This window comes from Lucilia cuprina, chromosome 4 (assembly GCF_022045245.1).
Source record: "Lucilia cuprina isolate Lc7/37 chromosome 4, ASM2204524v1, whole genome shotgun sequence".
Lineage (NCBI taxonomy): Eukaryota > Metazoa > Arthropoda > Insecta > Diptera > Calliphoridae > Lucilia > Lucilia cuprina.
Genome location: NC_060952.1, coordinates 9,391,777 through 9,403,811, shown reverse-complemented (window position 1 = coordinate 9,403,811; position 12,035 = coordinate 9,391,777). Strand labels below are relative to the sequence as shown.

Genomic DNA, 12,035 nt, shown 5'->3' with positions numbered 1-12,035 from the left:
TATATTACAAACTTTTATAAGAAGTAAAAAAATGTCTGTAGACCACAGCTGTAGATCAATAGGTAATTTTTAATTTTAATTTGTTAGGATTTACCAACATTTTGAATTAATTTTGAAATAATTGAATTCTGAATCAATTTTAACTACTTAGTCAGAGATAAATTTCAATAGATTAGTCCATGATAAAGTCTGTCGACCTGCCTAAAGATTAGTACAAAGAATAGTTAATCGAGTAGCTGAACATAGACATTCTATTTAATGACTAACCAAAGGACATTAAACTAGTGTATAGAATAGTCAATATACTAAGACATAGGATAGTGAATTGACATGTGGAAGTTTTGTTATACACAATTTCATAGAAAGTAGATAGTTCACACGTGATATTTAAAGATCGGTTCCCTAACTAACTAACTAACTAACTAACTAAGTAACTAACTAACTAACTAACTAACTAACTAACTAACTAACTAACTAACTAACTAACTAACTAACTAACTAATTAACTAACTAATCAACTCAGAAGAAACACACCACACTCGTTATCCTAATTAACCAACTAACTATTAAAACAAATCGCTGTAGAATTAACTTCCCACAACCAGGTTCTTGACAAGTTTGAACACAAATAATAAAATTTTTAATACAATTAAAAACAATAATCATCGATTGATGGTGTCCGACCGAACTTTCCGGTACTGGTTCGGAGTTTTTAGGTCCTTATTCTGAAACCATCTAGACATGTCTGTCAGTCACTTGCTAATTAAAGACCCTTTTCAAAAAATCTTCCGGATGTTCATATTTTGGTTTTAAATGTTATAAATTTATTACTTTTTAATCAATAAAAATACAGCCAGCCGGACGGACAGACAGACATGTCTCAATCGACTCAAAAAATGATTTTGAATCGATCGGTTTACTTTAAGATGGGCATAGGACCAATGTTTTTGTGTATTACAAACATGACTGTAGTGGTGCTGTAGTGATGCATTTTTGAACTATTTGTGAAACTAATACCACTTTCAAGGGCTACACTTAAATTAGTTATTTGTACTTTACTTGGTAATGAGTGGTTGTTATTAATAACATTAATTACTTTTTTAACACGATTGTCTATAATTTCTAATAAGAAATTAGTTAGTGGTTATAATTTTAATATAAAAATTTTTCAAAGAAATACTGATTTATTTTTTTTTCAAAACATTCCAGATTGAATTATTAAAGAATTGAGTAAGATAATATACTAATAATCATATAAAATATCTGTAAAGCAAGTTTTAGATCGAAAAATAGTGAGATAAACACATTTGTAACCAGTTACTTTTTTGGTATCAAAAATAGTAGTTATTCACTCAAGAAGTAAGTACTTAAACTTTGCTACAATATTACTTGCCTACTTACCGGGTAAGTAAAGATTTTGCTGGGATTTTTTTTCACATCTTATTTGAAGGGAGGTAGGTGGCTTACCATTAACATAATTAATATTTATAAGAAACAAAATCAACTACCGTATAATTAATAATAAAACAAAAAATTAAATAAATAAAATTATATGTTAAAGCTGATGAATAACATCAAAAAGTATTAAGAAAGTTTAATAACGTAAACTCTATCACCCTACATGTGTTATAACAATAATAAATTCTTTTTAACAGTATTACAATCAACCTGTCGTTTTTGTAAAATTTACTAAAATTAAAAACCTTAACCTAAAGTTCAAAATCTTCAATATGTGTGATTTTCAGTATCTCTTAATTTGTAAGGGAAAATTTTAATAAATTCCTAATAAATGATTCCACTTATATACAGATGTAGGGTGTAAACACATTAATCCTCATTCTTTAGGTTTTCATAATTTCTTTAAAAGAAATTCATTCGAAAATGTTTAGTTTTAATTAAAATCTCATGTGAATAACATCATTTTGTTTGTTAAATTAAACGATTCAAAACATGAAACAATTATTAATAATTTGTTGCATATTCTCATTTTTTATGAATAAGGTTTTGTCTCAAAACAGTAAGTTTTTAAAGGTGCCAATATTTTGTCCAGATATTCTACGAAAACGTACCGTTCTGGAATTTACAGACAATTTCTTACAATAGTGTTAACTTACAATTTGAGTCTGACAATGTTGACAGAGAAAGCATTATCAAACTGTCATCTCTATTCAATTATCTCTAATTCAGTTTATAACCGATAAACTTTTATCTTTAAACTTTAGCAACAGTTTCCGATAGTAGTTCTCAAAATACAACAATATGTACCTGTTGGAAAGGTTTCAAGCAATCTCAAATAGAAATACAAATTGATCAAAATAACTTCTCAATTTGTTGTCCCAACAATTATGAAATTCAATATAATACAACAATTTCTGTGCAAAAATCGGATAACATATATTTATTGCCCAATACTCAGGAATGTGGGGTTATTCCAGAGAATTATGAAAATGATATAAAAGTGGAATTTCCTTGGGCGGCCTTAATAGAATATACAAATGGTAAGTGGTAGAATTTAGAAGTTATTACGAAAAAAATAATACAATTTTATATTAAACATTAGGCAACAACAAAACTAGCCATCACTGTGGAGCCACCTTAATAAATAACCGTTATGTGCTAACTGCTGCCCAATGTGTGGTAGTAGATGCAGATTGGAGTATCTCTAACATACGTTTGGGCGAATGGGATCTCTCCTCTAATCCCGACTGTATAAAAACTCTAACGGGTAAAACAAAGTGTGCCGATCCCTATTTAAATGTAGGAATAGAAGAAATCATTATCCATTCAAATTATAGTGCTGCAAAATATCGTAATGATATCGCTTTGATACGTCTTGATCGCTATATCAAATTCACCGATTACATAAGTCCCGTATGTCTGCCCGTTCAAACCAAAATGCGTGTTAGAATATTTAAAAATATTATAATGCAAGTAGTTGGTTGGGATAATTCAAAAACCAATGACGAAGTTAATATAAAACAGGTTGCTAATTTACCAGGTTGGAGCTTTTCGAGATGTCGTCGAACGTATGCTGCCAAAAGAATATATTTGCGTATGGAGCAAATGTGTGCGGGTGGTGAAAAAGGTGTCGGTATTTGTGATGGTGATTCGGGTGGATCATTAGTTGTAAAAGATAGATTAGATAATCGTAATGTTTACGTTTTATCTGGTGTTACATCGTTTATTCAGAAACCCTGTGGCTTAGATGGTTGGCCGGGACTTTTTACAAAGGTGGGTCCTTATATGGATTGGATTTTAGAAAATATAAGATCTTAGCATTTATGATTTGAATATGAATACAAAACAAGTTGTTTATTTTGTTTAAAAAAGAGTTTTTAATTTGTTAGACTCTAAAGGTCAAAAGCCAAGGTTTGTATTAAGGTTGGACAAAATGTTAGACAATGCTTTAAGTGAACAACTGCCGTGTTCGCCTTGTTTTAACACTGCCCCTTTGTACTTTTTTACAGCCGGTACCAAGTTATGTTCATGGACCAGCAAAGCATCCATGTACTCGAGGAATTTCAGTTACTCGAGAAATCAAATCTCTGACCATTGCTGTCCCGCTGTTATCACTTAAGTTGATCGGCTATAGATATGCTAAAATCTGTGATCAATTATATTTTCTACAAAATCTGACAATTTTGAAAATTTCAAGATCTGAGATCTCTAGAATTTTCAATCAATTATAGACTAATTAATAAAACTACACTTTCATAAGAAAATTAATTTAAAACACAATACATATCAGAATTTTAAAAGTATGTTTTGTTTTGTATAATGCGAAAAAAAAATTTAAAGAAAAACAACAATATATTTTCGTAAATTATTTATAATATATTTAAGTAAGCATTAAAAGTAATGGCAAGATATAAAATTAAAAAAACACATACACACAAAGAACACACTAATTTTAAGCTCTAATTGTACGTGTAATCCAATCGATGTAAGCACCAACCCTGGTATAAACTCCGGGCCAGCCAGGTAAGCCACAAGGTTTTGGACCAAACGATACAACACCAGACAACATATACACATCACGATTATCCACTCTCTCCTTAACCACCAATGGACCACCGGAATCACCACCACAAGAGTCAACACCTTCTTCACCGCCCGCACACATTTGAGTGTCTTGCAAATAAATTCTTTTGGTGGCATATTTTTGGCGACATCTATCAAAAGTCCAACCATCTACACCAGCCTTTAATTTTAAAGCACTAGTACCACCCTGTTCTGTAGTGCCCCAGCCGGTGACATCCATTTTAATGTTTTCAAATGTTTTTGTACGCAAATAAGATTGGGTGGGCAAACAGACAGGGCTAACGAAGTCGTTGAAATCAACATAACGATCCAGACGTATTAGAGCTATGTCATGTAAATTATTGGAGGCCTGAGCATTATAATTGGGATGATAAGTGATTTCTTCAATGCCAACATCCAAATGAGGTTCAGCACAATCTCTTTCACCAGTTACGGATATTTCACAATCGGGATTACTGGAACGATCCCATTCTCCCAAACGTACTCCGGTAGCCCGCCAGTCAGCCGGTATACCACGACCAGTAACACAATGAGCAGCGGTTATCACATAACGATTATTTATCAAGGCAGCTCCACAATGATGACCCTTTTCGTTACGGGCTAAAGTTAAGCATATCAAAAAGATTGTTTTTCATTAGATATCTTCAAAAATTTTATAAATTAACACTTACGTTTTGTATATTCGATTAAAGCAGTCCAAGGATATTCATCGATTTTAGTAGCACTACCACCATAAATACGATTATCAAAGGAACGACCACATTGTCGTATATTGGGCAATAAATTCGAGTTATCTCTAGGCATTGAAGGTGTTGGATTACTAAAGCGGCTTACACCATCATAACGACAACAAACCAGTACGGTATTGCCACTTTTACCACATTGACTCTGTTGCAGATAACGTGTTTCCAGTTGAGATCTTTGAACATTCTTTAATGATTGCAGTAGTGGCGGACATTGTAATATATCTATACATGTACCTTGATAACCGTCGGGAGTGCCACAACTACCATCAGGAAATGCAACTATTTTTGAAAAATTTTAATCGTTTAATAGCGGTCGTTTAATGAAATACTTTAAGTCAGTCTTCGTTAACTGTCAGATTTAATCAACTAGTCCGTACAGACGTGTACTCTTTATTTTAATGTTCACAGATCTGTCTGCCTTCGCGACAAGATATTTCTGTGAAAGGTAAAAATGTTAAGCCCAGATTTTAGGCACATATAAAGATTTCTGTCTTCGCGATGTCTGATCTATGTAAGGATCCGGAGCTACTCATTTCTTTAGAAAAACATATTTTAATCTCTCGACTACAAATTTCTTGGTCTGTGTTATTAAACTTAAAAAGGTTTTATACAAAAAATGTCTGAAGCATGACAAAATAATTGCGTTCTTAACAAGAAACTGTCATATAAAACAACGCATATTCTAAACAAGATTTATAATAAAAAGCAGAAGTCACTATTTCAACCGCTACTTTAACAGAAGTGGGGAATGTTATATAAATATTTTAAGCTTAACACGAGCAAACGTGATTGAACTTTTTAAATATAACTGGAATATGACAATAATAATAAAAATTGCAGCGATAAAGATGATGTCTAAATTACAACAGGTGTGTTTTAGAAACAGAGCTGTTAAGTTGAATAGTTTACAATTGATTTTAACATTAGCCATTTTTTTTCAATTCAGTTTTAGCTAATAAAAATACTCCGATCGTTTTTGGTTTAATTTCAATCTCAAAGCATGCTGTCGTGAACTTGTTGTAAACAATTCATTCACAATAGTTGATTTTGCATGGAACAGCTGCTCAATGTTTACAAAATTCAATCAACAAATTTCACGACAAAAAAGAGATCATGAAGGAAAAAAGTGAAAAGGGAACATCTTTCACATGAAATGATGATTGGCGATAGGGGTGATTATTTATATACAATGAACTCGTTATAGGTACACTTTTTCTATGTATCTTTTGTATGACATCTATCTAAACGTTTCAAGAAACAATCACCTCTAACGTCAATAATCATTTCCCATTTTACTTTTTTCGTTCGCTAACTTTTTTGTCGTGAAAAAATTCCCCTGTTGTGAAATTTGTTGAATTTTGTTCCATACAAAATCAACTATTGTGAATGAATTGCTCACAACACGTTCACAATAGCAAATTTTTCTTCGAGGAAAATGAAAATCTCAAGAGAACAAAATTTTCAATTCTATTGACGATAGGGGTGAATATAATTTAGATATTTAAAACATTAAATCTGAAAAGATTAATTTTAAATGCAATGGGTTCTCCAACTCAGATTTTTAAACACATAATAACACACGTTAATAATTATTAAGTGTTATTAATAATTTAAAGATAGACAGCCTTTCATAGCAGGATGACATTCAAAAACGCATTTAAGAATTGCTAAACCATTAAGAATTGTTTAACATAAGAACAGGTATTTTTTAACATTACATTGAAGTGATATCACTTCTATATATAACGTTTAAAGAACTCTATGGCACCAAAATGTAGAAATAAGTATTTTCATAGAACCCTTTTTAAATACTCTTTAGGATTGTCAGAAGTTTATAGCCTTCTAAGTTTGTCGTAGCGTTTATAATTTCTACAATATAATTTACGATCTCATAAAGTATATATCTATATATTCAGATTTCTTAGAGATAGATCTATCATTTACATACAAATCTTCAATAATTCTATCAGACATACTTTCAAGAAGTTTCGTATTTAAAATCGGCAAGATCGTTCATTTTATATACACGTTACTTTTAATTTTCTTCAAAAACTAAAATAAATTTTTCAAATTTTGTCAGAAAACTTTTTCTTCATCAGAAGATTAACACGATTGGAAATATTTGACCAAAGCCTCCATATAATGTCCACTTCCGAAAATCATTTAAACAATCACAATTCATTAACAGATGATCGTATCGATCAAAATTTAAGATTAATATGATTTGTACAACGATCTCTCATATAAGGTCTAAATTATATGCATAATTTATTAACAAAAAATCATATTGGGACCAAATTTTGTACATTAACAAATTATTTATTGATTTTTTTCCGGATCGACTGTAATTGGTCATAGCCCTCACGTGTGCTTCACTTAATAATTAAAAACTCACAAACTAAGAAGATATCGGTATAAAAGGAATCATTCTATATCCTTTTCGAAACGGTCCATAGATCGATCCATCTTTATAAGGAAAGATATGGTCGATTTAAAAATCACTTAAAGAAATCATTATATATTCTTTTCGAAACGGTCCATAGCCCGGTCCCGGTCCCGAATCGGAGCTATGACCGATTCGGTAATATGATATGGGGATAAAATTCAACTTGTTAACGCAATTTTTGGAGAAATAAGAGTATTGGGACTAATAATTGATCATAGCTCCTATAAAAGGGCCACTTTTATAAATGTTCCTGCGAAAAATTGTTTTAATAATCGGCTCATAATTATAGCTTCCATATAAGATCTTCCTCTGAAAAATCCTTTAGCATAATTTGTGCAATAGAAAACAAGTTTAAAAAAGGTAAAATTTATAAAAGCCCTGGCTTAGTAGTGAAGGGTCGTTTAAAATAATCGGACCACAAAGTTTTCATTCCTCTATTCCATTAAAAGTAATTGGATCTGAATTAAACGATGGAAATTTAATCAATGGACCTCAGGTTTTTAACTATCAAGGGAATACAGCTGCTTATGTTAGCATTAAGTCAATCAATATGTTATTTTAGACGGTAAAATTCCTATAATAGTATCTTTGGAAACTGTAATATAAATATGGCAAAGGAACCATTCTGATTCTTAAGGAGTGGACCGCAAAGAATTTCTATTTGTTGAATATTTGATTATTTAAAGAAATTTCTATCAACTTCCTTTCTCTGCTCAATCACTTTACAGAACACAATCGAAGGTATTGTGGAGTTGAAATTCATCCAGAGCCTTTGACTTTGTCCCAAGTGAACTCTTTTGGAAAATCTTTAATTTGAATTTATATTTTAGTATAATGAACAACTTTTTTTTAAACTTTCTAATTAAATCTTGGTTTCTTTTATCTCCTCATTGCACGCAATATACAATTTAACTTTCCTTTGCAATTAAAAAATCCACATCAATGTAAAATAAATCATCAACACTAATGCTTTTCTTTTACAACATTTCTTCTACTTGATAATGTGAAAATTTTCATATCATATTTTTATTTTCCTTTTTTTGTAATCTTAAATTTTTTTTAAACCTCCAATGTCAGTGGGTCAATAATGTCCGTTGCTGTGATAAGAAACTGATCGTGTTGTTGTCGTATTTTTTTGTTTGTTTGTATTTATTATAATTATTTGTTTCGGTTTAATTTAATTGTTGTCGTATTTTTTTTTTTTAATTTTTGATTTAAACACACTCACTGCTTTGAGACAAAGAATCATTCACAAATAATACTGCTAAAATGCAAACGATTTTTAATAATTGCCCCATGATTTTTTTCTTCAATTTATTTTAAATATTTAATAGCCAGAAACGTTGTTACTCTGAGGAGATTAATATTAAAACTAAAATGAAATGCTTTCAAACGAATTCTTTTTTATCATCAGTTTAATTTTATATATTTTTTTAAGAAAACCAGGAGAGATTTTGAGTATCTGTTTTTTATACGCTTGGGAGCTTGTAAAAGAGTAGGATTTGTAAATGTTTTCATTCGGTTAAGTTGGGTTTGAATTACACCCTAAAATGATTAAAGTGAGATAATAAAAAGTTGTGTTTTTTTTTTGTTTAGTTTGTAGTGAATTTGCAATGTAGTATATATTTACAAAGACACCAATTTGGTAATTAAATGCTTTTAAACAATGTTATACTATATAATACCGATCTGTCTATTGATCTCGCTAATTTGCAAGGCCAACGAAAAGTTGGTCCATCGTTCATTTTTAGCAATCGGTGGAAAAGTTCGGCTTTAGTGAAAAGAAAGTAAAATTACCCTTTATCAAACAAATACGAGAAGTTTTTGTCTCAGATATGTGATCGGTGCATTTGCATTATTTAATGTCATTCAATATATTTTGAATATAACAGAAAAGAGAACATAATTAAGCGAATGTATTCTCTTTAACAAGCAGAGAACTGATCACAAATTATAAACAATTCTTGACTAGATCCATGTTTAATGATAATAATTAGTGATCAGTTCTCAGCATTAAATATTTTCTCTTCGAAAAAGTACAATTCTATGGGTTTTACATTGTTTGAAAACACTCTTTGATTGTAAAATTAATTAGAACTACAATAAAGTGATCAAAGAAAGTATTAAGCGATCAAAATCCTCTGGTATTTTCCCATTTTAATATTAAATTATTGGAGAATTTTAAATTTTTTATAATTACTTTTTTCAGACAAAATTATCCAGCACAATCAATAGAGCATTATATACCTGTCAAAGGTTTCTTGGTAATACATGGGGTTTAAAGCAGATAATGCTCTTATGAACTTATGCTGCCTTAGTCTGGTGGAAAAAAGTGGACCAGAGAAGCTCAAGTAGAGGTCAACTCGAGCTTCTCGAAGCTATGCAGATTTTATGGCTGCAAGGAGGAAACCTCAGAACACATATTGTGCAAATCTGCCGAACACTAAGGACTCGTCGAGAAAGAATCATAGGTGCTGCAACACTAGCCTCGAAAGATATATTCAATCTCTTACCCATAAAACCTGTTATTTTCACAAGTGAACAAGTTCACAAAATATGCAAAACAAGGTCGCAATGCTTACGGATCCTAGACTAAATAATAGACAAAACTATAGACTAGACTATAAGCTATACTATAGACTAGACTAGACTATAGACTAGACTATAGACTAGATTATAAACTAGAATATAGACTAGACTATAGACTAGACTATAGACCAGACTATAGACTAGACTATAGACTAGACTATAGACCAGACTATAGACTAGACTATAGACTAAACTATGGACTTGACTATATATATTTCACTATGGACTAGAATATATACTAGATTATAGACTATATAGACTAGAGTATATACTAGACTACAGACTAGACTTTATACTAGACTATAGACTAAACTATAGACTAGACTATAGACTAAACTATAGACTAGACTATTGAATTTAATGTGACAGTTTCTGTCTTCTCACTTTGAAACATTATAAACTAAATCAAATTGAAAATTCTTTTAATTAGAATTAGCTATCTACTGACCCACTTGTGCATTGCATTAACACACTTCTTAGAAACTAAAATCAAATAGCGTGTAAATTGTTTTCCATTAATAATTTGTCATCTTGAAGCAAAGTTTTTAAATAAATCTATTGTTTTAAAATTTTGTCTAAAACAAAAAATACTGCAGTCTTAGAAAATAAATTTCATGATTTAGTTGTGTGAAAATATCTCAAGTGAAATGTTGCTTAAAATAGTATTGTTGGTATTTTCCTTAAATTTTTCTAAAATTTTAACACAATCAACTAAAAATCAGCCTGTTGATAGTTCGATTGATGATACACCCAGTCCAGAATGGATTAAATATCAGCAGGAAAGATTTCAAAATTTAGATACGTTGACACCAACCTATCGGGAGATTTTAAAAAGTATTAACAAACCTAAAGAGCCAGTGGTAGTAGCGGTAAGCAATGTCCATAGTCAAATGGAAACAACTTCAAGGCAAGAAGGTTCTCATCAAGATAAAGAAGATTATGTTCAGCTATCCGACTTGGAGGATAATGATGCTGACAATATGAAAGAATTTGAAAAGGAAAAGAGGCCTTCGGAAAACAGTGTTGAATTTCCTTCCATAAAAGGTTTTATAGAATTTATCAAGTCCCTAAAACATTCATGGATGAAAAATTCAATTTTTCGTATTGATGATAAAATCAAAATGCTGCATCAATTAAAGGATTCTCTGTTGAAAACTATTGGTAAGTGCAAGCAATGCATACTTTTTTAAAAACACTTCATATTTAGAGCACATGTTATTTAGGGTGGGCATATAATATCCGACATTACCAAATACATTTCACATATTACAAATATTTTGAATTTTTTCAGAACAACAATTTATGATTCTATGGCAAGACGATGATGATGATGATGACGACAATGTAGAACAATCTTATACAAATGAAAATAAGGAATCTCGTAATATGGCCGAAAAAAATAGTAGCAATCATTTACGTAGTAAACGTGGTATTTTAGATGAATCTAATATAAATTTTCCACCAAATGCAGCGTTAATTAGTATAAATTTTTTAACATTTGCAGTATATTTAATAAAATTAGTTTTGGTAAGTAGATTTTTTATTACAACTACACAAGTTTGATATATTCACGAAGATACATACTTGGAGTCTTTAAAACGTAGATAGATAGATAGATAGATAGATAGATAGATAGATAGATAGATAGATAGATAGATAGATAGATAGATAGATAGATAGATAGATAGATAGATAGATAGATAGATAGATAGATAGATAGATAGATAGATAGATAGATAGATAGATAGATAGATAGATAGATAGATAGATAGATAGATAGATAGATAGATAGATAGATAGATAGATAGATAGATAGATAGATAGATAGATAGATAGATAGATAGATAGATAAAAAACAATTGAAAACAAACAATTGAAAACAATTAACTTCATCAACTTCTTTTACCAATTACAGCAAGTGGTCAATATTATTAAAACTAAACATTATCAATTCTCATCAATGAATATGAATATGATGGATACGGGAGCCATACGATTTGGTTGATCTTATAATAAATTATTAATTTTAAATAAAGAGAACATTTTATTTTTATGTTTATTAATGTGTTCTTTTATATAAAATACCCGAAAATTTGTCTCCTGACAAAGAAAAAAAAGAAAAAATAAAATTATGTATATTTTAATTCAACGGTTTTATTACTTAGCCATCCCTATGAAACCTACACAAGTACATACATAATCAATTATCGATA

At 30.2% G+C, this 12,035-nt stretch overlaps 3 protein-coding genes across 3 annotated transcripts; 2 read left to right on the top strand and 1 right to left on the bottom strand.

The window, feature by feature from the left end:
* Positions 1–1,977: 1,977 nt before the first annotated feature.
* On the top strand, positions 1,978–3,518 carry LOC111686343 (serine protease easter-like). The gene is made up of 3 exons (XM_046949761.1): positions 1,978–2,017; positions 2,223–2,498; positions 2,561–3,518. The coding sequence occupies exons 1-3, from the start codon at positions 1,993–1,995 to the stop codon at positions 3,274–3,276; spliced, it is 1,017 nt and encodes a 338-aa protein (XP_046805717.1). The 5' UTR covers positions 1,978–1,992; the 3' UTR covers positions 3,277–3,518.
* Positions 3,519–3,813: 295 nt separating this feature from the next.
* Positions 3,814–8,617, bottom strand: LOC111685942 (serine protease easter-like). Its single transcript, XM_023448228.2, has 3 exons — positions 8,462–8,617; positions 4,713–5,066; positions 3,814–4,641 (listed from the first exon to the last, which is right to left on the bottom strand). The coding sequence occupies exons 1-3, from the start codon at positions 8,529–8,531 to the stop codon at positions 3,911–3,913; spliced, it is 1,155 nt and encodes a 384-aa protein (XP_023303996.2). The 5' UTR covers positions 8,532–8,617; the 3' UTR covers positions 3,814–3,910.
* Positions 8,618–10,458: 1,841 nt separating this feature from the next.
* Positions 10,459–11,861, top strand: LOC111686335. Its single transcript, XM_023448696.2, has 3 exons — positions 10,459–10,983; positions 11,114–11,349; positions 11,738–11,861. Exons 1-3 carry the CDS (start codon positions 10,470–10,472, stop codon positions 11,825–11,827), a joined length of 840 nt encoding a protein of 279 aa, XP_023304464.2. The 5' UTR covers positions 10,459–10,469; the 3' UTR covers positions 11,828–11,861.
* The last annotated feature ends 174 nt before the right edge of the window (positions 11,862–12,035 follow it).